The sequence below is a fragment of the Bradysia coprophila genome, unplaced genomic scaffold (genome assembly GCF_014529535.1).
Source record: "Bradysia coprophila strain Holo2 unplaced genomic scaffold, BU_Bcop_v1 contig_350, whole genome shotgun sequence".
Classification (NCBI taxonomy): Eukaryota; Metazoa; Arthropoda; class Insecta; order Diptera; family Sciaridae; genus Bradysia; species Bradysia coprophila.
This window is the reverse complement of record NW_023503608.1, coordinates 8329639-8352922: the sequence shown is the minus strand read 5'-3', so window position 1 is coordinate 8352922 and position 23284 is coordinate 8329639. Positions and strand designations below refer to the sequence as shown.

The 23284-nt window shown below is 32.9% G+C and overlaps 3 protein-coding genes across 3 annotated transcripts in view; all 3 read right to left on the bottom strand.

Moving 5' to 3' along the window:
• Positions 1-23284, bottom strand: part of LOC119080768 — a 39942-nt gene that overhangs the window by 13510 nt on the left and 3148 nt on the right. The window lies entirely within an intron of this gene.
• On the bottom strand, positions 14200-16013 carry LOC119080772 (UDP-glucosyltransferase 2-like). The gene has a single exon (XM_037189339.1). It carries the CDS (start codon positions 15255-15257, stop codon positions 14448-14450), a length of 810 nt encoding a protein of 269 aa, XP_037045234.1. The 5' UTR covers positions 15258-16013; the 3' UTR covers positions 14200-14447.
• On the bottom strand, positions 14200-16013 carry LOC119080793 (UDP-glucosyltransferase 2-like). The gene has a single exon (XM_037189363.1). It carries the CDS (start codon positions 15986-15988, stop codon positions 15413-15415), a length of 576 nt encoding a protein of 191 aa, XP_037045258.1. The 5' UTR covers positions 15989-16013; the 3' UTR covers positions 14200-15412.

The window sequence follows — 23284 nt, the reverse complement described above, 5'->3', positions numbered from 1 at the left end:
ACAAGCCCATTGACTTAGGTCCCATGATACAATTTCTTTCCTTTGATTTAAGTATTTTCGACGGATTAGATTAAAATAATCTATTACTTCATTTGTTATAATATACATTTTAATATATATGTTGTTTGGAAACTAAAGCTAAAGCTCAAATGTAATAGATTTTCGTCAAAAATTTACTATTTTTTTGTGAACCAATTCACAGATATGGATATTTTGAGGGATTCTTTTGAAAAACAGCCTACCGAAATCGGACGCATTTTCTAGTGGAATTTTTTATATGTGCCTAGAAAGGACTTCGACCCTAGAAGCCAAAACCACTTTCAAAAAAATTCTTCGAAGTTTGTGTGGCTGGTCAAAGGTGAGCAAAAACCGAAAAATTGCAATTTTCTTACAAAAATTGCTCCAGTTACACGAGCCGTACAGGGTCGTGTGGGGTGTCATTAGAAAGGTAATCACATGTACTATTGAGCCGAATAGGGTCTTGTTGGGTTTAAAATTCATCCACACTGAAATATGTGCAGATAAAGTTTTTAACCGAAGACGTACACTGTTCTTACTGAAATTTCTCGAGGTACACAAAATGTACATGGTCGTGTGGGGTATCATTTGAAAGGTAATTTTATGTGCTTTTGAGCCAAATAGAGACTAATGTGGTTTAACGTCTTCGGTTAAAAACTTTATCTGCACATATTTCAGTGTGGATGAATTTTAAACCCAACAAGACCCTATTCGGCTCAATAGTACATGTGATTACCTTTCTAATGACACCCCACACGACCCTGTACGGCTCGTGTAACTGGAGCAATTTTTGTAAGAAAATTGCGATTTTTCGGTTTTTGTTCACCTTTGACCAGCCACACAAACTTCGAAGAATTTTTTTGAAAGTGGTTTTGGCCACTAGGGTCGAAGTCCTTTCTAGGCACATATAAAAAATTCCAATAGAAAATGCGTCCGATTTCGGTAGGCTGTTTTTCAAAAGAATCCCTCTTTACGAGAGTGAAATTAAATACCACCTGAAAATAGAGCGCAAAGAATGAAGTACTGAAAAAATGTGTGGCGCCTCTGCGGAGGCCAACCGAGATTTCCTGTAGTAATGACAGTGTCGTTGTCGTTGTAAATAACAGTGATGATGTAGAAGAAAAATATTCATCCAAAAATCTAAATTCAAGAATAGGCTCTGTGCGTCACCATTAAATTGTGTCACCACTTCAAGTGAAAAACAATGTCGATAAATAAATTCCAATGAAACGAATAAAAAATATAACCAGTAGCATTCCACAGTCAACGTCATTACTTTTTCGCGAAACGTACATAATTTTTAACCAGATGTGGTGTATGACGAAGCAGTGAGATTAATGTGCATTACCTTCGAAAATCGACAGAGACTGAGCCCGTCTTGTAATAAATACATTTTGCGGAATTTAACAAATCAACAACAAAATAAAAACATAAAAATGCAAATAGGACAGCCTGGGTAATTTTATCAAAAAAAAAGAAGAAAAAGATAAAACAAACAAATAAAACAAGCACATCGTCTGATTCAAGGTAATGAATGGGAAATGGGTTCTGCCGCAAATTATTTAATGATATGCTTTTGTAGGGAAAATGTTTTCCCAAATGGATCAAAAAAGCAAATGTGCGTAATGAATTTATAGGCAACATATAAAGTTAATAATGCATAATGAGCTACCAGCATATGTGTGTACGGACCCCATATATAACCGCACACTGTAATCGTATGACCTTCCATCCATTGATTTAATTTAAACAATAAAATACTTAATCACTGTATCATAGACGTTGGTTAGTGTAATTTGTTTCACAAAATGAATGGAAATGAAAATTTATATCTTTCATTGGAAAATAAAATCCTTGACCACTGAATTAGCTTATGTACTTAAAAATTGCAATTAATCAACATGATATACAAAGCGGTTCGACAACGACCAATCCATCTCTTTGCGATGCAACAATCAAATCAAATTTACCATCACAAAAAAAACCATGCTACGCGTAGACGACGTTAATTAGGACGATTGTTTTAATGGCTTTAATGTGAAAGGGAGTATTAAATATAGGTCTCACAGTCAAGGCACCGACTGCACCATGTAAATGAAGTAATTGAAGATATAAATCAATAAAATTCGTACAAACATTACTCAATTGATTCAGGAAACTTTTATGCATCTTCGTTTCGTTGAATTGTAATTGATACTTTCGACCTTTATGGTCATAGTGGCAGAATATATCTGAAAAATTGCAATATGATTTCTCAACAGACACGACATATATTTCGTGTGGTATAATATGCCACCAAGATCTGTGCAAAACGCAACGTTGCAACGTGTCCGACATTTTCCATTTAAAATTTCGATGTTAGAGACACAATATCATCAATGAATTGACGACAAAGTCATTGCATTTAATCGAAATTGAGTCTTTAACATCTGAGAGATTATTTATTACTGCTCGGGATCAGTAGGTGAACGCCGTAGGTGTAATTATCTTTGATAGGATTTTGTTGTGTTGTGTGGAAATATTCTTTTTTTAACTTAGTGGATTCGAAAACACGAACAAAAAAAAATATCAGAAAACGTACACAGATCAAGTCAATATATCAGCCTTTACTTTTGACAAATTTCAATTAGATTTTACAATTCGATAAGACCAATTTCTCATAGACGAAAAATGGCGTCTATCACCTCAAATTATTGGTCCATTATTCGAGTGGAAAAAAACGATTATTTACAAACAGACAAAACGAAGCTATCCTCTAAAATCTTATCAAAAACCTGTTCAAATATTAATATTTCCTTATCAACATTTTAAATTAACCGATGATCAACTTCTGTTTTTATAAAACAAATATAAGCCAAGCAGAAAAAAAATTGTAAAGAAATAAAACTAAAGAAAAAAATCGAAAAACAAAAACTAAATAAACAAAATAAAAAACCAGATTAACGAATGACCTTTTTAATTATTTCAAATTATAAATATAATATAAAATGGTCAATGTGTAATTTTTGGTTGCGATTTCTTCATTCACTTGTCTTGTTATACGAGTTTTAATTTTCGAATTGCATGATTTTCAAATCAACTCAATCTAACAGATAAACATTTATTGATAAATGTAGCCCAGACCAGACGAGTATATTACTTAGTTCGAGCCTAATAACTTTTAAAAACTAAAAACAAACAACAAGGTTTAAAAAAAAAAATCGAATTACAATTGTGAATTCAACACTGTTTTCGGTGGTTACATAACTTTCTAAAATTTCTTTATAGAAATAAGTCCAAGTTTAATTAATTATTATGCTCGGATTGTTGATTGTGTCGAAAACAAAATTAAAACAACGAACAAAAACAAACCAACAACAAACCATTTGTAAGAGATATACTCAAATTTTTTTATTCAAACCCAACCGTACAATCGTCGATACAATCACCTGGCACTTGCTGATTTCGTATATTACGTAAAATGGTAAGTAGATTTCATTGTAACTAGAAATCCAAATAAATTTATGTCTGTCCGTATAGCATTCCAACGAAATATTAGCATACAGTCAAGGGTGTTGTTTAAAAGCTGGTTTTTCTTTGCCGCCAAAAGTTAACCTTTCACTGGCGGCAAACTTAGCATCGGAACGTAACGTATATTGAAGATCCACTCTATTGCCTTAATTTCATCAAATTATTTTCATCAGGTCTATACGAAATCTGCTACTTCATTTGTTTTTAGATTCATAATGCTCATCACTTAGTTTTCAGTTTCATTGCTTCCTCTACCGTCTGATACATGATTCACTGGTTAAAGTGGATTTATGTAGTTTTATTGAGATTCTCTAAATTGCCAAGTTAATTGATAATGTGACATTGTGTGATTTCAGAACGCTAGCAAACTTTTAAACTTTATTAGACCTATTATATTGTATTGGTTTTTGAAATTTATAACAAAAGAAAATGGGTTCGTATGTCTATGTATGGAGGGACAGTATCAGAATATCGTAACATTTGAAGGATTTACGACATTCACCAGAACGAGAAATTTAAATATTTTTGAACATGAGCAACATCTACTGAATTATTCGGTTATCAGTGCACTTGTGCCTTTGAGAGGTGAGAGGTGTCGTAACCTGTTATTTAGAACCTTAGTATAATTAGATGAATTTCGTTGAACAAATGAAAATCTAGATTTTTATTTGCTCGACACATATTGTGTGAAATCATTTACAAACCACAATAACTCCCAAAACCTAAAGCATATTTTACCATCATAATCATAGCACCACCGGCTAGTTTTAAACACATTTCATTCCGTGAAGTGCTCTATTGAGAAATTCCCTATTTATTTCGAGCGCATGCATCTCGGACAAAACATTTGCATTTATTACGCTCAATCTTAGCCGCATGAAACTATTATGCTAAACAATAAAATATTTCGCAAATTTTCGAGGCTATTCTGTTTATAAAAATGCCTTTTTTGTGTGCAAATTTCTTGCGTTTGTACATTTATTTGCTTAGTAAATCGGTATTGTAACGATTTATGAATGCGGGTGTTTCGTTTTGGAGACGTATGTTGAATGTAGCCTCATTTCGCTTCAGAAAAATACGTTTTTTAAAAACAAATATTTGCTTTCCCATGTTGTTCAATAGGCAAGGTCGTTTTTAAAGCTTTCTCGTCATACACACAAATTCAATGGTGTCGCCAAAGTAAAAATTAGATCAATAGGTACAAACAACAAACGTTTTCAATAAATGAGATTAGCAGCTTGAAAAGATACACTCAAATTTAATGATAAAAATTCGTTCATTAAAATCACATAAATTTTCAGTGGTATCCTTGGAATAATAATAAGGAGAACTGTTTGCAAATTTATGCTAACGAAATTCTTGTAGGAAGAGGGCAATGTTCTTCGCAAAGAATGAAGAAATAGTGCCGAATTCTTATCATGTTTTTTTTCGGTGCTATGTCGCAGTAAATATTGATTAAAACGAGTTAAATACAAGAAACGGGGCTCACACATTCAGAGCAGCGCTTACAGGTTTCGACCTGGCTAACTCTAACTATTTCTAAACATCTACAAATGAAAAATGGACTGGTAAATGGTGTAGGAAATGGGGACGGTTTTTTTTATTACGTAAGCGGCGCGTCGGATGTTTTTTTTAAGTCAGTTTGGGGTAGGGTAATCTCGCACACCACACAAATTCATGGTGTGCGAGATTCACCTCTAAGTGGTGAATCTCGCACAGTCATGACTTTTCGTTACATGTCGTAAAAGGACGCATACTATGATCGCGTGTGCGAGATTCCCCGACACCACTAATTTCTAACTAGCAATTTCTGAATGAATTTTCATGTTATTTACATTTCGATAGAAAAACGTATAGTCAGTTAATATCAACTACGATGGTCAATTTAAACTCTTAATGGAAACCTAACCACTAAAGAAACTAAAGAAACGATTTTATATCACCAATAATGATCCAATTAAGTGATGAACTGTGACTTGTGTTCTCTTATATAGCGAAACATACTGTAAAACTAAGGAAGTACAAGATTTTGTATCAAACACTAGGTGATACTTAAAACAGAAGAAGGCCCGGATTTAATGATGATCATAGTACCAATACACTCGATTAAATGTGAATGTTAAAACATCGAACAAAACTAATGTCTATATTTTCCAAACGGCATGACTATTCGGGTAGAGTCCGAGCTCTACTCTGGAAATTATAATTCCAGATTTTGTATTATCCGTACATTTGTCAGGGTCTCTCATATTGCAGCCAGACAATTTTACAGCACTGTAATATGTTTTATTTGTTTGTTCAATTTTACTTCATTAAATTTTTTTCACTTTTAAACGAATATCTCACATTTAAAACTATAAATCTCTGCATAAATACATACGCTATATATTTTGGTATTGTATTTTATTGTTATTAACTTTCTACCGATTTTCCTGCATTTCATTTAAATGTCTTAAAAATATAAATACACAGCTTACGATCATCTTACACAATATTATTGTAAGAAAAATAAATCGATAAAATGTGTGTGTATGAAACACTTGGCTCTTATTGAATCCCAAAAAGTTATTGGCATTATAATTTATTTATTTGATTATCTTCCATATAAAGCAACGAAACTACAGTGTACACAACAGTGTACCGAAAAATCGACGAGACATACGATCTATCATAAAATAGACGAATTGTGTTTATAATTTTATTGAGTGCTGTGGGAAGGTTTATCTGTAATATAAAAACGATAAAAAACACTGAGAGCATATAAACATTAGATAAGAAGCATAAATTGGATGGTTATGATTTTAGTATCCATAAATTATGGTGATCGAGACTCGAAGACGAAAAAAAAAAAACGAAAATGGGTGGAATTACATTTCTTTTACTTTTAAGTCGTTGAAATATTAACATTGAATTTGAAATTGGTTTTCTGAAAATGTTAACATTGAATTCGTGGTAAAGCGAAATATTTGATATTGCGCAGGCGGCAAAAGCATTTCACTGGGACACTTATCGGGTCTTTTACTTCTTTTAATTAAAGTATTTTCAACTGATTAAAATACAATCTTTTCCTCACTTCGTTTTAAAAACCAATTTTGCTATAAAGACTGCGACATTCAGAACAAATTCTTTACTTTTGTCCTGGCTGTCGATAACAGATGAAATAGCCAATATGATAACTGAATATTCTTCGTATAAAAACATGTTCTTCAAATAATAAGATTCATAAGATTAATATTTCTTCATAAGCAATTCATGAAATTCATTAGTAATGGAACGTTCACTAAATCAAGCTTTTTCTAGAAAAAAGGGCATCTTTGTTGTATTGTCATATTCTTGTCTTCGATAAAAAAAAAATAATAAAGCAAAAGCTCTTTAGCAAAAAATATGTTCTGAAGAATTTCTCACGCAAAATGACATTCGGCACAATGTTTGTGTCAGAGAGTAATGGCAAGATTATATTGAGCCAAATATTTTAATAAATTTTGATGGATAGGTATTTTTCCCGCCACTCTCGATTGACTATACATCCTAGCCGTAGCAAAATTGAATAATTTCTTCGGTCGTGGGACCAAACAGAAGAAGAAAAAACGGTGTACGCCTTTTAGCTAAATTGTCATATTTCATTTTATATCCGCGTTCGTAACAAATCATTCATAAATCCAACATTTTCTATTGTTGAAAGATCACCATTCGATCATTTCTGAAGTTCAAACTGTCAGCTAAGTCGATACATTGCCTCACCATACTGAGCTAACCTGCGCTAATATTTCCTTTTATGTTACATATATATAATTATCTTTGCTTTGTTATTTATTTTGCTGCTTTTTTTTCTTCATCTCATTCTTCATTAGACTCGCACGATACGGAAAGATCAGAAGAGTTTATGGGGCTTTGAATGGATCTGATTTTATTGCATTGGGTTTGGAAAAATTATCAAACTAATTATCGCAAGCAGCATAACACATATAATAATAGGATAGTGGCCCAGGAGGATGGAGGACATATAGTTGAATTCCCAAATTCATAGTTGGAGTATAGATTTGATGTTTATACGGTCACGCTAATTGTTGATTCAACTATATGAAGATGATTTTTGCATCAAGTTTTTAGTTACACTAAGAAATTGCTTATTGGATTTTTATCAATTGTTCTACTTAGGATAGCTGTTAAATTGATGGTAGTTATGATTCAACAAAGATGATCAGCCTTATCAGACATAAATTATCAGCACATCCCACTACAATATCCCATCGTGAAGTCTCAATGTCTTCATTTCTTTAAGCACGTGCGAGTTTTCCATTATTGCCTCGGCCATACACATCTCCACTCCACTTATTTTAATATTTCTTTCGATTGCATAATCAGTGGCTGTAGTTATATGCATTACGACCTATTACACGGTCGAACAATATGGTAAGCTATTGTATTGTTAGTATAACATATATGGGTACTCTGAATGGATAATTATCAGGTGTCTTTTATTAAAAAATGTCTTAATTATCGTCAGATTATAATGTTCGGTTTGAGGTGCTCACTTTAATATCCTTTCCAACTTCTATCTATATCTACTTGGCAATTTTATAACAATTTTTTCGCGAGATATTACTTTGTTATTACTTTGATATAAAATGCAATTATTATCAATATATTCAATTCATGGCAGATATATTTTATTGTTCATCGTATAATATATGATCCGGTAGAATGCATACACGCTGCCTCTATATGTGCCAGTAAAATTGCAATCAACGACGCAACATTATTGTTTAATAGCAAATATTTTTTCGTTGTCATCATTAAACTGTTTAATTTGAAGTTTTGAAGTTAATTCCAAAAAAATCCTTGAAAGTGTCGTTAAAACGATAAATTTCTCAACATCCATTTGAATTGTTAGAGATGACAATTATACAATGAATACACAAATGAACAAGAATTGTCGTTAGCTTCATAATATGGCTCTACTGATGAGGACATTTCAGGAAAAATTATCCTGACCTATTTATGAACAATTGTCCATATTTCTTTCTGTAATTGATACGTGCAGTTATTTTTTCCGGCTGAATTTACCAGCTGATCCACAAACACAATCTCTGAAGGGCTCCTTCAGAAGGGTTCTGGTGTTCTGATCGCTTGAGTGCTTACTACACAAAAGGTGTGTTTCTGTGGTCCAGCTGGTGATGACATCTACATACTTACTCAAAGTGACCACAGTATTAATCAGAAGGAAACTCACCTGAAAAGAAGAAGAGATCATCAGTTAAGAAAGTACCATTTAAGTCATTAAGAATTGGTCACAAATCAGTCTTAGTGTCATAACTGAATATCGTATTATGTAGAAACCAAATCGTTCAAAATTTTTGTGATCTCAAGTCAAAGCTGTTTGGTGCAATAGGAAAATAAAGTAATAGCTGAAGACACATAGTTTAATTTCATATTTTTACACTGTTTCAAGATCCTGTGTTTCGGCTAAAATCTAATCTATTTGACATAGGTAATACTTCAGGTATTCGGTCAAAATAACCCCACCAAAATAACGAATTGTAGTAATAACTAATGTCAAAAAAATTATTTGAAAAATGACGAGATGACCAGTATATCGACAGAATTCGAGGATATCGACTATATTCGAGGATATGACTATATTCCAGTGGATCGACTATATTCGAGTATATCGACAGAATTCGAGGGTATCGACTATATTCGAGGATATCGACTATATTCGAGGATATCGACTATATTCGAGGATATCGACTATATTCGAGGATATCAACTATATTCGAGGATATCGACTATATTCGAGAATATCGACTATATTTGAGGATATCGACTATAGTCGAGGATAACAACTATATTCGAGGATATCGACTATATTCGAGGATATCGACTATATTCGAGGATATCGACTATATTCGAGGATATCGACTATATTCGAGGATATCGACTATATTCGAGGATATCGACTATATTCGAGGATATCGACTATATTTGAGGATATCGACTATATTCGAGGATATCGACTACATTCGAGGATATCGACTATATTCGAGGATATCGACTATATTCGAGGATATCGACTATATTTGAGGATATCGACTATATTCGAGGATATCGACTACATTCGAGGATATCGACTATATTCGAGGATATCGACTATATTCGAGGATATCGACTATATTCGAGGATATCGACAGAATTCCAGTATATCGACTATATTCGAGGATATCGACTAAATTCGGGGATATCGACAGAATTCGAGTATATTGACAGAATTCGAGGATATCGACAGTATTCGAGTCTGTCGACTATATTCGAGGATATCGACTATATTCGAGGATGTCTAGAGAATTCGAGTATATCGACTATATTCGAGGATATGAACCGGAGCTTATTCCTTATTATTTTCGTCGCTGATGATAACATATGACAGTGCAATTCTATAGGGTCCACGGTTTTAAATGTTCAATGTGAAGCAACAGACGCTTTTATAGCTGCTAGATGTTTAACAGAAATATTAACAAAACTTCAAACATAAAGTTAAAAGATTATAGAGCTGTTCTGTTAAAGCTTCGACTTTAACTCAAGATCAAGTACTCAATAATAGCGAGATTCGGATTTTCACTTATCATTATAAGTGGACTCTTTGCTCCATATATTTTGTATGGAGAAGTTAGTTAAAAAATTTTAAGTTTGACGTCGGCTTATATAGTAAAGTGAGAATAGCAATTTACCTAATTGCTTTTTAATTGAGCCAGTAGTTTCGAACGTTTCATTGTATGGATAAATTGGTCGATCTTAGCGAGTTTTGCTTAAATTATTGCAATAAGTGCTGCTAAGTCTGTTTTTATTTTGTCGACGAATGGAAGACGTTCACTGATAGACTATATCACTGCAAAACGTACCCACCAAACTGGTTTCATTTAATTAAATCGATGGATTTTATAGACACAACGTATAACATATTGTCTATGCAGAGTTAACATCGACCATATACTAATCCAAGGATGACTGAAAATCGGTTTCTCAATGTCGTTTACAGCTCTCAATATTTTGAAGATTCGCAAAACAACACTCCAACATGAAGTCTCATTAATAAAATGAAATATTTAATAAGCACAAATGGCTCAGAGTGTATTCACTTCACTTATGTATTTACCATACCTACGATTATGGCACTTCATTGAAAAAATATATTTATTTCAATCCCATCAACTTGAGAAGTGCATATTGAAATGTTGCAATGACGCGGTGATAGTACATCAGCATTATATATACCATATAATGTATACACGGTAATATAGACTCTAATAGGAAAATCATACTGAGACTAATATGTGCAGTAGCTGCTGCTGTTTATGGATATATACCATGATACTACTAGCACACAAGCATAACAATTATTTAGAAAAAAAAAAAATTTTACATTCAAAGGCAAAAGCAAATTAGGTGTATAATGCTATGATATCGTTGTACACAATGCATTCGGTTGTACAAGATTCTACAATAAAAAAAATCGTTTTTATTATTATCTATCTATGGTTGCATAATTGTGTCAAGGTCATGGCATACCAGCAATCAGTAATATCACAAATATTTATATGATGCCTTTTAATGCCTACAACAATATAACACAAGAAACGAACATATACACAATTTTAATGTTTAAAAAAAAAATTTACGAAAAGCGCAACATTGAATTGGGCAGATCGAGCAGCAAGAGAGCCGTAACACTAGCCATGCAATAATAAAATGTGGTTTTAAATGTCTGAGAATTGGATACATTCTCGAAGGCATCAATAAATAAATTCCAATGCTTTTTCTCTCATTCTCTCTGGATTTATAAATAAAAACCGTCGAACGAGGTATATTATCTTCGGAGGATTTCTTTCGATTTTCATCGAAAAAATATGTGGTTGGAAGTGAAATTTTTTGACCAATATGTCGGTAAAAACTACTAAAACAAAAATTAGCGAAAGAAAGTTATCGTTTAAACATCTGTTACCGACAACAGATCTGCGATAAAAATGAACGATGCACTCCAGTTAATGTTCCCTTATGTGTACAGAACGGACGTTAAAATTAATGAAGTAATAGATGCTGTATCATCCACTAGGCGATACTTAAACTAAAAGTGTAACAGATTTAACGAGGATGTGGCGATGTGCTTACCGTTTGCAAAACGTTAGAATTCGCAAAAAATAAACAGTTTAGAAACTTCATTTACTTGCCAACTGGGATTGCCCCAGGGTTACATCGAGAGTCTTGTCGATGTCTCAAATTGACTGATAAAATGTTAAACGAATCTGTTCGTTTTGGGGTCATTGTCATATCTAAGTATTTTTGTTTTGTCTTGAACATTTTCTGCATGCGCTTGTCCGTCATTTTTGATTTTTTTTTTTTCGTTTTTTTAATGCAATAAATCTAATTCGTTCAACAATGAAATGTTTAAGAAAATTATGCTTGCGATGTTGTGTGATATTTCCATATTATTTACTTGACTCCATTTGGCTTAAATAAATTATTGTTATACCTTGCGTATAAGTGGATTTGGTTTGTAGAGACATGTTGTAACGCTGGCACAATAATTCTGTAGACCTAGGTCAGTTACAGTAAAACGGTTTTTTTTATTCAGTGTGTATAGCGCGTTTTTTAATGAGACGTTGTAAATAGCACTACATAGAAGCACTTTTGGCTGGTATATCGATTTTAATGAATTATAATTTCAATTCTATTCGGAATTTCAAATTTGAATTTCGGAATGTTTTTTTTTCTGCTGGTTATGTGAAGAGAGGTTAAAAATTTTCACAAAATTTAGCTAAGTTTATCGCACAACCGGTGTTTATAGCTCTGTGACTATATGTCACATGACTTTCTGGTATATTTTTTTGTATTTGATTTTTTTTTCTTTATTTTGATTTTAGTGGTGGTCCAAATTACATGTTGATGTTGTGGACCGAAACAGTTGTAAACCAACACGAACCTGTTATATTTTTTATCTAAAGTAAGACGCCTTCGAATGGAAAGTTTAATGCGTTATTCGTTATTTTTCTTTGTAAGAATGTCCTATATTCATTGTATCAAGTACACATTAGTGAAAATGTGAGAGAATGGATCACAGTCACAGCCTAATAATTGGAATTCGAAAGAATAACCTAGATTTGACCTGGTAAACGCATATAGAATTGGTATTATGGATTGTGCTCTAGCGCACATCTCTCAAATCGGTGCTGTTTTTCTTTCTTAATATTAATTGCTGGAGAGCAATAATCGAATCAATCTATTTACAGGTGACAATTATTTCACCAATATAGTTCTCGAATCTATTACTTCTTTTGATCTAAGTGTTTCTCACTAGACTGACTAAAATCTTCTCACTAATTGTTATGCTGCAGTTAAGGCTAAAAAAATTAGAGTTCGCAGATTATGTTTATCTTTGTGAAGCCTTAGAGGTTCTATGTTCCGTAGCTATTCTTCTTTGATAGAGCCAAATGTCCGTTAAAGTTTATGAAGAAACAGATTTTACATCACATGAATAAAAAGTTTCACAGATTTAATGGTTATATCGCGATACGCTTATCATTTGCCGACAGGTTTGCTGTTTAGTCGGTAGTCGGTTGTGCACAGGGTTTGCTGACTTCTGTCTATTCATCTGTTATCGATAACGACGACAAAAATAATGACAAGCTCTGAGTTATATAGTCCTTATATATAGTAAAAGGCATGTTAAAAATTGAAGTACAAGATTTGAAATCAACAGATTAAAAATACTTTGATCAATGGAAGTAATAGATTGGATAAAAATACTGGTCATATGCTTGTCGTCTGTAACATGTTAACAGACGCTAAAGGTCGTAGATTTCTGTTATACATGTAATTCTGGAAAAGGCAAGTGAGAATTACTTCTTCTATCATTTTAACTGCAAAGGATGGGGCCTTTCGAAAGAATAGTTCTCGAAGTTATTTGTTTATGTGACAATGTTGTGAGAACAGCTAAGTATAAACGATAATTAAACGTACGAAATCAGATTCCATTCCAAACAGAACTATAAAAAACTTACAGTACAGAACGTTAAATAAAAATTTTCCAATCGTAATTGCACTCTCAAAAATCCGGTTTATACTTAGCATTTACTATAAATTTCTCAACCGAATCGGCTATATTACAAAATCCATGTCAGAGACCATCGGCATTTCTGTGCTCGTAAAAAACATACAATTTCGTTCTAAAAATAATACAAAAAAAATCTTTTCGCGACCTAAACCAGAACTTGTGTCCGATTTTTAGTGTTGAAAAAAAAACTTCTTTTTATCATGTTGAAATCCGGGTTCGCTGTCTTGTCTTAGTCTACCGTTTTAATTTTATTTTTGTTCTTATTGCTGTTTTGCATTTCGTTTTGTTTTGTTGTCGTTCAGTTTAGCAGAAACATAAACACGGATTCGAGTTTAGAATTTTTCTAAATAAAACAGAATTATATGGAGGCGTTTTCTTTGTATTTAGACATGTTCAAGTATTGCAGACAGTATAGATATTCAAATATTATTGATAGTTGAGTCACAAATTGTGCAATCCTGCAAAAGCGGAGGGTTAGTCGACATACGAAATCATATGATTTTGAGGTAGACATCTGCAGGTCGTGCGGCCTTCAAAATTAGAAAATGATGCTTATAAAGAAGTTTTTGAGTTGTGGTTATTTGCATATTAAAATTTAAACTTTCGCTGAAGGCAGGCATATCACCAAATAATCGATTCTATTACTTGCTTTGGTTCAAGAAGTTTTAATGAAACCCAACAAAATCTATTACTTCTTGAGTTTTGCTATCAAATTAATAATACAGATCCATGCTTCCCAGATCAAATCGCCTATTTTGTTGAAATTGTCAATAACAGATGACTTAGACAATAATTTCCTCAGTCAACATGTTTAGTCAATCTTGGATTTATTCAAACGAAAACATTTCCGGAACACAGCACATACGAAAGCTAATAACAGAACTGCAGAACACAAAGCTATCGAAATAAAGTCTAAACAATATTTTTGATAAAAAGGCACGGCTCGTCCAGGATATTCCAAATGCTTTGCACCCTTATGTCGAATAACATACTCAGTCCACCAAACCGCCTTTTCCCTGCTGGTCATCGGTTGATCGTTGACAAGTTCTTTTAGCGTTTGAACGTTTTGCTTGTAAATGGGCTTCAGCATTTCTGTGATGGCTCCAAGTAGCTTTGATTCCGTCAACGTATTCAGCTCCAAATGGAAACCGATGCCCTTTTGAACCATTCTCTTAGCGTTGGCGTCCTGATCACCGAGAAACGGAATCACAATCATTGGTACGGTTCGATCGATAGCTTCTTCCATACTTTGTTGACCACCTTGGGTAATAAAGAGTTTAATTGATGGATGTGCGAGTAGATCGGATTGTGGTAGCCACTTGGATATGAATACATTGGGCGGTTTATTTGGTAAATTATCAGCTTCAAATTTCCACAGCACATCGTAGGTCGAATTACCGAATACGTTCATGAATATTGCTAAGATTTTGGAACTCAAATCTTTCGATTTTACATTTGACCCTAGGCTCATGTAAATCACACCATTCTTCGCATTGTCCAAAAATGTTTTCAAATCACTATGTGGTAGAGGTGACGGTGGTTCGATGTGCAAAAATCCTAATTGAATTGTGTTTGGCAAAATCGGTCTGATAAATCCCATGGCTGGATGTGTATTAGTCATAATCAGCTGAATCCGCTCGTTCAAACGTTCTATTGATTCTGTCACAGTTGGAAAATGTTTACGAATCTGTGCCGTATAGTCCCTTTCATAGGCATCGTGTGAAAACAATTTATAGCGCAAGTAATATTTTAAACTCTTCCATCTCTCTGCAAATGTCAACTGACCATGGGTGTATGGAAAGAAAATTTCGGGATTTCGGGATTCGCTTCATTACCAATAGCTTCGTGCAGAAAGCTCATTGTGTCCAATGATGTGATGCCAATGATGGGACAATCATAAATTTCAGCGAAAGCAAGTGTAGACCAGTAAACCAGATTTTCAACGATAACAACATCGAACGCTTGATTCTCCTTCTTCTCGATAATTTTTTTAACATCTGGATGACTCAGTTGTTGATCAACAACATTCATTAAAACTGGCATAAAAGCTGCTAAAATGTTGTCTTCATTGCCTCCACTTTCTTTATAATCCACAAAATTTAATCCTTTAGTAAACACTTCGTAGGAATCGTGAAGGTTGATTTCAGTAACATTTGGATTATCAATTTTTAACGAATCGGTCGTCAGAACTGTCAGGTGGTGGCCTCTTGCAGCTAAATCCTTCACAAGTGCATGAAATACCACTTGATGACTGATGGATGGAGTGGGAAAAACGCCCAAAATCCGAGCATTTTCACTTTTACGGGCTAATAGAAGCGCGACAAAGACTACGAATAAATAAGCGAATTTCATTGTTAGCGCTATCGAATGATCTTTGCGACTGAATGCGAAACTTTTGCAATCATCATCTTATTAAAATATCAGTTAGTCGGAAATTACTTCATGTGTTACATAGGTGAGGAGGACAGACCAATAAAATTACCGTGCAATTTATGTGAGTTGGCGTGACCTATAACATTGGATTAATTTGAACGACAAGGGTCTATCCGCTTAGTGGGAGGGATTTGTTTATGTCCATCTGAGACTCTCTCATTGATATGACGTAGGGTAATTTGCCACACGGTGCTAAAACAAATTTTGTAAAAGGAGTCATTCAGTCGGTGACATGGCTAAAAAGCATTTGCAGCAATAAACTTGCGTGTACGAGTGTCCCTTTTATGTAGTTTAGAATTGCGTTCTTTTGGCACCGTTCAGAGATGATCTCCTTCCCTATTACAGACCCTACGTATACTATTTCTCTTGAAACATGAATTTAATCTCCCTACTGATGAATGATTTTTAAATTATTGACAAAATAGATTGTCAGCATGAATAGCCATTTTGGCTTGCTTATTATTGAATAAATGTCGAAATAAGTTTTTTATTTACTTTGATAAGAAACGTAAACGAAAGCCGTTTGCTGACGATAAAACTATATCGTAGGTTGTGCAAGTCACGTATAGTAGGACGTTTCACAGAACGGTAAAACAATTTTCATTTCTAAAATTTTTTGCGTGAGGATAAGTGAGTGGTCAAAAAAAATTCGTTTAGTGATTAAATGGAAAACTGTTACAAACGAGGGTAGACTCACTTCCATTTAATCCATTAAATCCATTTAATCCATTTAATCCATTAAATCCATTTAATCAAAAAAAAAATTTAGTTTTACTGAAATAATTAGGCTACCCACCTAAAAAATTTGTAAACTAATTACGAAAATTAGATCTGCACGATCTCCAGGGAGTTTAAGTACTCGTGAGGTATAGAAATTTTTTTTTTGGTAAAAATGGTATTAAATTTATTTAATCCACTTATTCCACTTTACACCCAAAACTTCTAAAAGTGGAATTTTACGCTTTTTAACGTTGTAGTATGAGTTGTAGTACGTCGTTCAATCAAAATCAACCATTTTTAAGACTTTTAAAGTATTTGGTAAAATTAAGTTTTGTCCTATTTAATCCATTTAATCCAATTTTTATTCCATTTATTCCATTTAATCCATTAAATCCATTAAATCCATTTAATACCATTTTATCCATTTAATCGAGAAGTGAGTCACCCCTCGGTTAAAAAGCTAGAAAGCAGATATTCCAATCTGATCAAATCTAAAGCTGGTTTGCGATTATTATTCGGAATGAAAACTATCTTTTAATAGTTCAAGTCAGATGGTTGCTATTCTAGATGACTTAGATATGTTAAATTTGTTGAAGTAGTAGATTTTGTATAGATCCTTGAAAGGATACATAGAAGATTCGTTAAGTATACTTGTAATATTATACACCAACTGTAAATAATTAACTGTGAATTTGTAGAAAGGTGTTATAGTAAATTAGAATAATGACCAACATTCAAAAGTTTCCTTTCTAAAAATACTCAAATTATATTCCTTGTAAAACTTTAATCTATTCTGAGTTAATTACAAGCAATTTGTTGGTAAAGCTTAAACAACTTTGTAAAATAAATCCAATAAAATAAGATCATTTCATGGCATTCAATTAAAATTCTTTAACAAAAAAGAAATCAAATCTGTTCAAAAGAGGTGGAACATTTCCAAACAAAAGCACAAACAAAAAATAATCAAATTCCAAAAATTAATCAGAAAGACTGACGGGCCCTATAATGCAATGATTTTAATTATCAATTCATCTACTCAAGCCTAACATTTTAAATTATCGCTTTAATTTATGTCAGCCCGCAGAATAGGGCATGCAATATTCAATTTCAAAACATCAAACAGATTCATTTTTAAATTATTTTTTTTAATAGCAAATTCGACCTTCCTGATCAAATATTTTTTTTTTTCACAAAAGGAAAAACCATTCCGATATTGTGTTACAATGTGATTTGTACCACAAGAAGCAACCATTTATCATTATCTCCGGAGAGTTCAAATATAATTGTTACACTATAATTTACGGCTGAACTTACAACCGAACGCAACATCGTACCCATATCATAAAACTCCATTAAGATTACCAGTTTCAATTTTTAAACTAAAAAAAAATTAAAAATCAAAACTTGTGTGTTGTAGGTTACTAGTGTTTTTACCACACTTACCATATAACAACAACACACGTAAAAAATGCAATTATTTGGTTACTTAATAATCACATGGATGTATATTAGAGCAACGCGACTCAGCAGCTGTGAACACGTATAAATAATAATGTAATGTAAAACCGGTCGACCTAATTGAACAAAACGAAAATCTTGATCTTATTTTATACGCCATGAGCCAGTGTTGTTGTGGCCAAAAGGCAAGGAAAATCGGTTTTAATCGTGGGGAGCCCCAAAACTATCTCTGAATGGACTGGTATCATTTTTTTTCACTTTACGGCTTTAACAAGATTATTATTACCTTTCAACTTGTACCTTTTATTAATTTCGAGTGGTTTTTCTCAATTTTTTCTTCAATAATTAAATAGTCAAATACGAACCGCCTGATTCAGTATTTTCTAACATAGAAACTTCTTGTGTGGTGTTTGAATATTATTTTTCTCCGATTTTCGATTAAAACGTTACGAACAACATTATAAATCGATAGCCGGCAGAGAGAATGCGGATTTACGACAAATATTGTTGCTAATTTTACATTGGAAATTATCATATATTAGATACCAGGCATTCGGTTCTTTATATTTAGAATGTCAATTAGACTATTGTGGTCATTTGCGGCCGTTATTATAGGTGGTAAGATCAAGAGTTCAAGTCGATTAGAGCGTAATTTATAGACAAATATTTACATCACTCTCGGTTAATACTACTTATCGGAATTATACGTAAATTAGAAATAATACAAGATGTGTTGATGATTGTAATTAGGATAAAAATTAATTGGGCGAACAAATATTTTGGTCAATTTTAGGAAAAAGAGCAAGAGTAGTGAGTAAGGCTTGTTCAATCACTTAGCTGAAATATGTCTAGCGCTATAAATACATATTTGCAATGATCACAAGACCTTACTTATTTATACAACTAACTAAGGAAGTCAAGTGAAAAGTTGTCTTTTGAGTGTGTCTTCCTATCAATATAGAGACTTTCAGTCTTATTCAAGAGTAACGTCAATAACGTGATCAATATTTTCCTCGACAAAACCAAAAAATTCGGACCCCCACTTGGTGAGAAATGATAATGACTGCCTTACGTGTAATCATGTCTCTGTAGTTGAGGATATAATCTGATGCATCTTTTGTTTTTTTTTCGCCTACACTGTAGATAAATAACATTTACATTGTTTTAAATAGACAACGTAAACGTGCCTTACGGTGGTCCAGTGATGTAATAATAGTTATTTATGCACCTGAGTGATGCTTTTTTACCCATTACATGGCAGGTCGAGTGTGACAATAGAATTCGTATACCTAAAATGGTATATTGTGCAGAATGTTGCAGAAAACTTGATTTTTAGAGCACTAGTCCTTTTAAGGCGTATGCTACAAAATCAACTTGTGTAACGAGATGCCCACTATACTATTTGCAACTACAGTAGACAGACACCAAATAATTAAAATAATAACATAAAATTGAGACGCCGAGGGGAAGTACGTTACCATTTCGATACAAGTGCAGAAAAGTATGTCAATTTATTATGTGTTGCCCTAGAAATAAGAACAACTGAGTACGCTAAATAGGCAAAGGTGCAGGGTTCGTTCCGCTCAGACCATTGGTGTTGCCCTAGATTTTGACTTTTCGAAAACTAACTTATTATTATTCAGCGCTGCCAACATCACAATCAGTCGCTTTGTATAGTTGTCAACTGCAGAAAAACAAATATTTCTCAATAAAGCGAAAAGTATTACTTTTCGTCACTGAGTTGAGAAAAAAACAACGGTCAACGCGTTAATTGGCTAATTAAGTAACATCTTTCTACTTCAAACGACTTTTTAATAGAGTAAAATGCTGTGACAAATGACAAGTTAAGTATGCCGTACAGGAGGCAAAACATGATTTATTACACACAACGCGTATTAATTATTAATGAGAGAAAATGTCATCTAAATCGAGGTGTATGAGTAAAAAGCAAACTATTATTTTATTGATTCATTGCTGCTGAATAAATTTGTTTTTGTTTTGTTTTTTCTCTCTAATTTTAGTTTTTTATATTTATTTAAGTCAAATAATTGATGTTCAAGTATAATATTATGGAATATTATGGAATTGAATTAAAATTGTTCTGAATTTGTATGAAATTAATTCTGCTAAACCAGTTTGTCGGTTCTACATTATTATTGAAACGACATAAATTTTTTTGTGGTGAACAATCAAATATTAACGCCAAGGAGGATGTGTTACACATTGTTGGCTAAATAATTAAAAGTAAATCTATAAGTGAGCTTTTTCCAAATTAAAAAAGAATATAAACAGTGCCAGCAATTGGAGACGTTATATTTCATTTGGGGAGTAGTTTATTACATTCAACTCACTCGGCTCAGATGAAACTAAATTATAGTTTATAGTTGGTGAGGTCACAAATAACAAAAGTAATGTCAATACAACAGCAGAAGTAATAGATTTAATTATTACACCCTGTCCCTTAATGGCGGTTGCTGGTTATAAAATGTGCTTGATTCCCCTGTTCTGGTAGGTTTGCTACACAAATGAAGTAACAGATTCAATGATTTAGTTGCAATACTATTGCCGTTTTCAAAAATGTTACAGAAGACATGCAGTATTTTTAACTAATGTGGTTGTTATCGCTTAATTAATAGCTACAAGCTTGAGAAACCCACAAAAAATAGAATTATCCACCCATCCAATTCAATTAATTGTGACACAATATCATTCTCTTTAAATATGAACTTGAGACCGACACGTCTCTATAAACAAGCGATGCCGATTACTCAACTCAGAACAATTCAATTTTCGTAATAAATTTAAAATTTATCGTGAATCTGCTGTAAATATTTAAAATTAATTAAACGAAAAGACACATCATTTTTCTCTTCATACATTATATGAATTAGATGTTGTGTTTGGCAACCAACAGAGGTGTATTATTTATATACATACATGGGAATCATGTAACTAAATTATTTATGACGTTCTGTATACATATCTTCATTATGATCACACAGTCATATAGTTTTACGTATAAAAATAGATTTTATTTCGAAATAGGCAGCATCTCTATATCCACCAACAATATGATTGCAGATTATTATTCATTCATTCGTCATCATCAAATACGTATTCGATTCGCATGATGGTATAACCAAAAATCCATGTAACGCGAAAATATTTAGCAAAAATTGCAAAAAGAAAAAATATATTCAAACTCGGATATAAATCAAATACGAATCAACATCGTTGAGCGCATTTCTTCCCGTGTTATAAAACTATTGTTTAACATTAGAAATTTTATTGCGATTTTTTTTGCAATGTCTTTGATATAGACAAAATTAACACACACGTATCGTATCTCCGACGATCTTAAATATGAGATGTGCGATATTTAATGAATGACCCGAGGGGCAAATCAACTGACTTTTGGAGTTGCTGTAAAAAATGGCTGGAAATTGTTTGTGGTTTTTACTACTTGAAGCGAAATTTGAGTTATAAGTTGTATTCATATGTTAACGAAAAAGACCACGAGATCTCGCTGGCGCTTTATGTTAAAACCAATGAAGTAAAAGAATTTGTATCAAACACTACACCAGCCGTTCAATAACAATTTCTACATCCAAAACACACACATTTGCAGTAATTTGTCTGTAAAAAAATTAATTGCTAAAGATTAAGAAAAAAGAAAGTTAATTTGAGGAAAAGCTACTAGCGCAATAATATCCCCCTCGGATAGGTCGCACACAGTCGACAAAGTTTTTTTTTTCTTTCTTCAGTGTTACAAAGCTGCAAAGTCTATATTTTCGCCAATCTTCATCAGATAATTTTGTAAGGAAAAATGTATTTTTTAAGTTTAAAACAGATGCTAATCGTTAATATGAACAGATAGGTAATGTTTGCAAAATATTTTTTTTTCGAGATTGATTGTTGGATACATTCCTTAAATTGGATGGAGTTAATTTTGAAATTTCTTAATTATGATTTCGTTGGAAATAAGACCGCAATAAATATTTTATTGGTTGGCTGTCGAAATGTTATAATTGAATTTGTATTGGAAAATTTCACATTCGTGTGCAAAACAATACTCACAATCGACACATAATATGCGAATGTGAAAACGATACGTAAGGAAGCGTAATGGTCACGGTAAGGAAGTAAGCATTGAATTACCATACGATGTAGAGTTTCATTTGCGGTAATGAAAAAATGATAGAATTAGCTTCACGGTTGCATATATACTAAAACAATAGGACTGATTATATAGACCTCGTTGATGAGCTGTTAGCCCTTGCATTGAATAACAATCAGAACATCGCGGCGATTTGTGATTAGCTCGCCATTGGAATCAATCTGAGGTTTTTGATATTAGAGAGATTCCGATTATCATAATTTTAAGAGTTGATCATCATCCTTCTATCTTGAGACTGAAATCTACTCTAACAGAGCTATTATGCTATCGTACTTTGTACAGGGGCTGCTTTTTTTATAAATTCTGAGAAATCTTTGAGTTTATATTTATCTTTTAAAACATCCATTGCTCCACTTTAAGCTTGAGTGGTACTCTAATATAGTACATAATATAGTCATAAAAATTTTGGCACTTACGGCCTGTCATTGGGAAATGACAGGACAGGATTTTCGGGAAACTGTCCAGTCATTTCCAAATGACGGGCCTTTAGAAAATTTAAAAAAATAAGGTCATACATAGTAGTATCCTATTTGACGGCTGTCACTACGATCACTCTTGCTTGCAGCGCGCTGATTCTTTTAAAAAGTAATTTATTTTGGTATGATATGTAGCAAGGCAGCTCTCTAGCAATCGCACGCACATTGTTTACAAAATTAGTAGGCCTAAAATCGGACAGTGTACGCTTGGAAATTACAATGTAATAGAAGTGTAGGAATACAGTGTAATGACATTTGCAAGCGGACACTGTGCGATTTTAAGCCTCATAATTTTGTAAACAATTTGTGTGACTGGTTACTAGAGAGCTGCTTTGTTGGAAGATTTGAATTCTAAGTTCCATACCAAAATAAATGACTTTTTAA

Bases quoted from the DNA above. Each gene is read 5' to 3' on its own strand.
- LOC119080772 (XM_037189339.1), bottom strand. From the start codon at position 15,257: ATGACTAATACACATCCAGCCATGGGATTTATCAGACCGATTTTGCCA.
- LOC119080793 (XM_037189363.1), bottom strand. From the start codon at position 15,988: ATGAAATTCGCTTATTTATTCGTAGTCTTTGTCGCGCTTCTATTAGCC.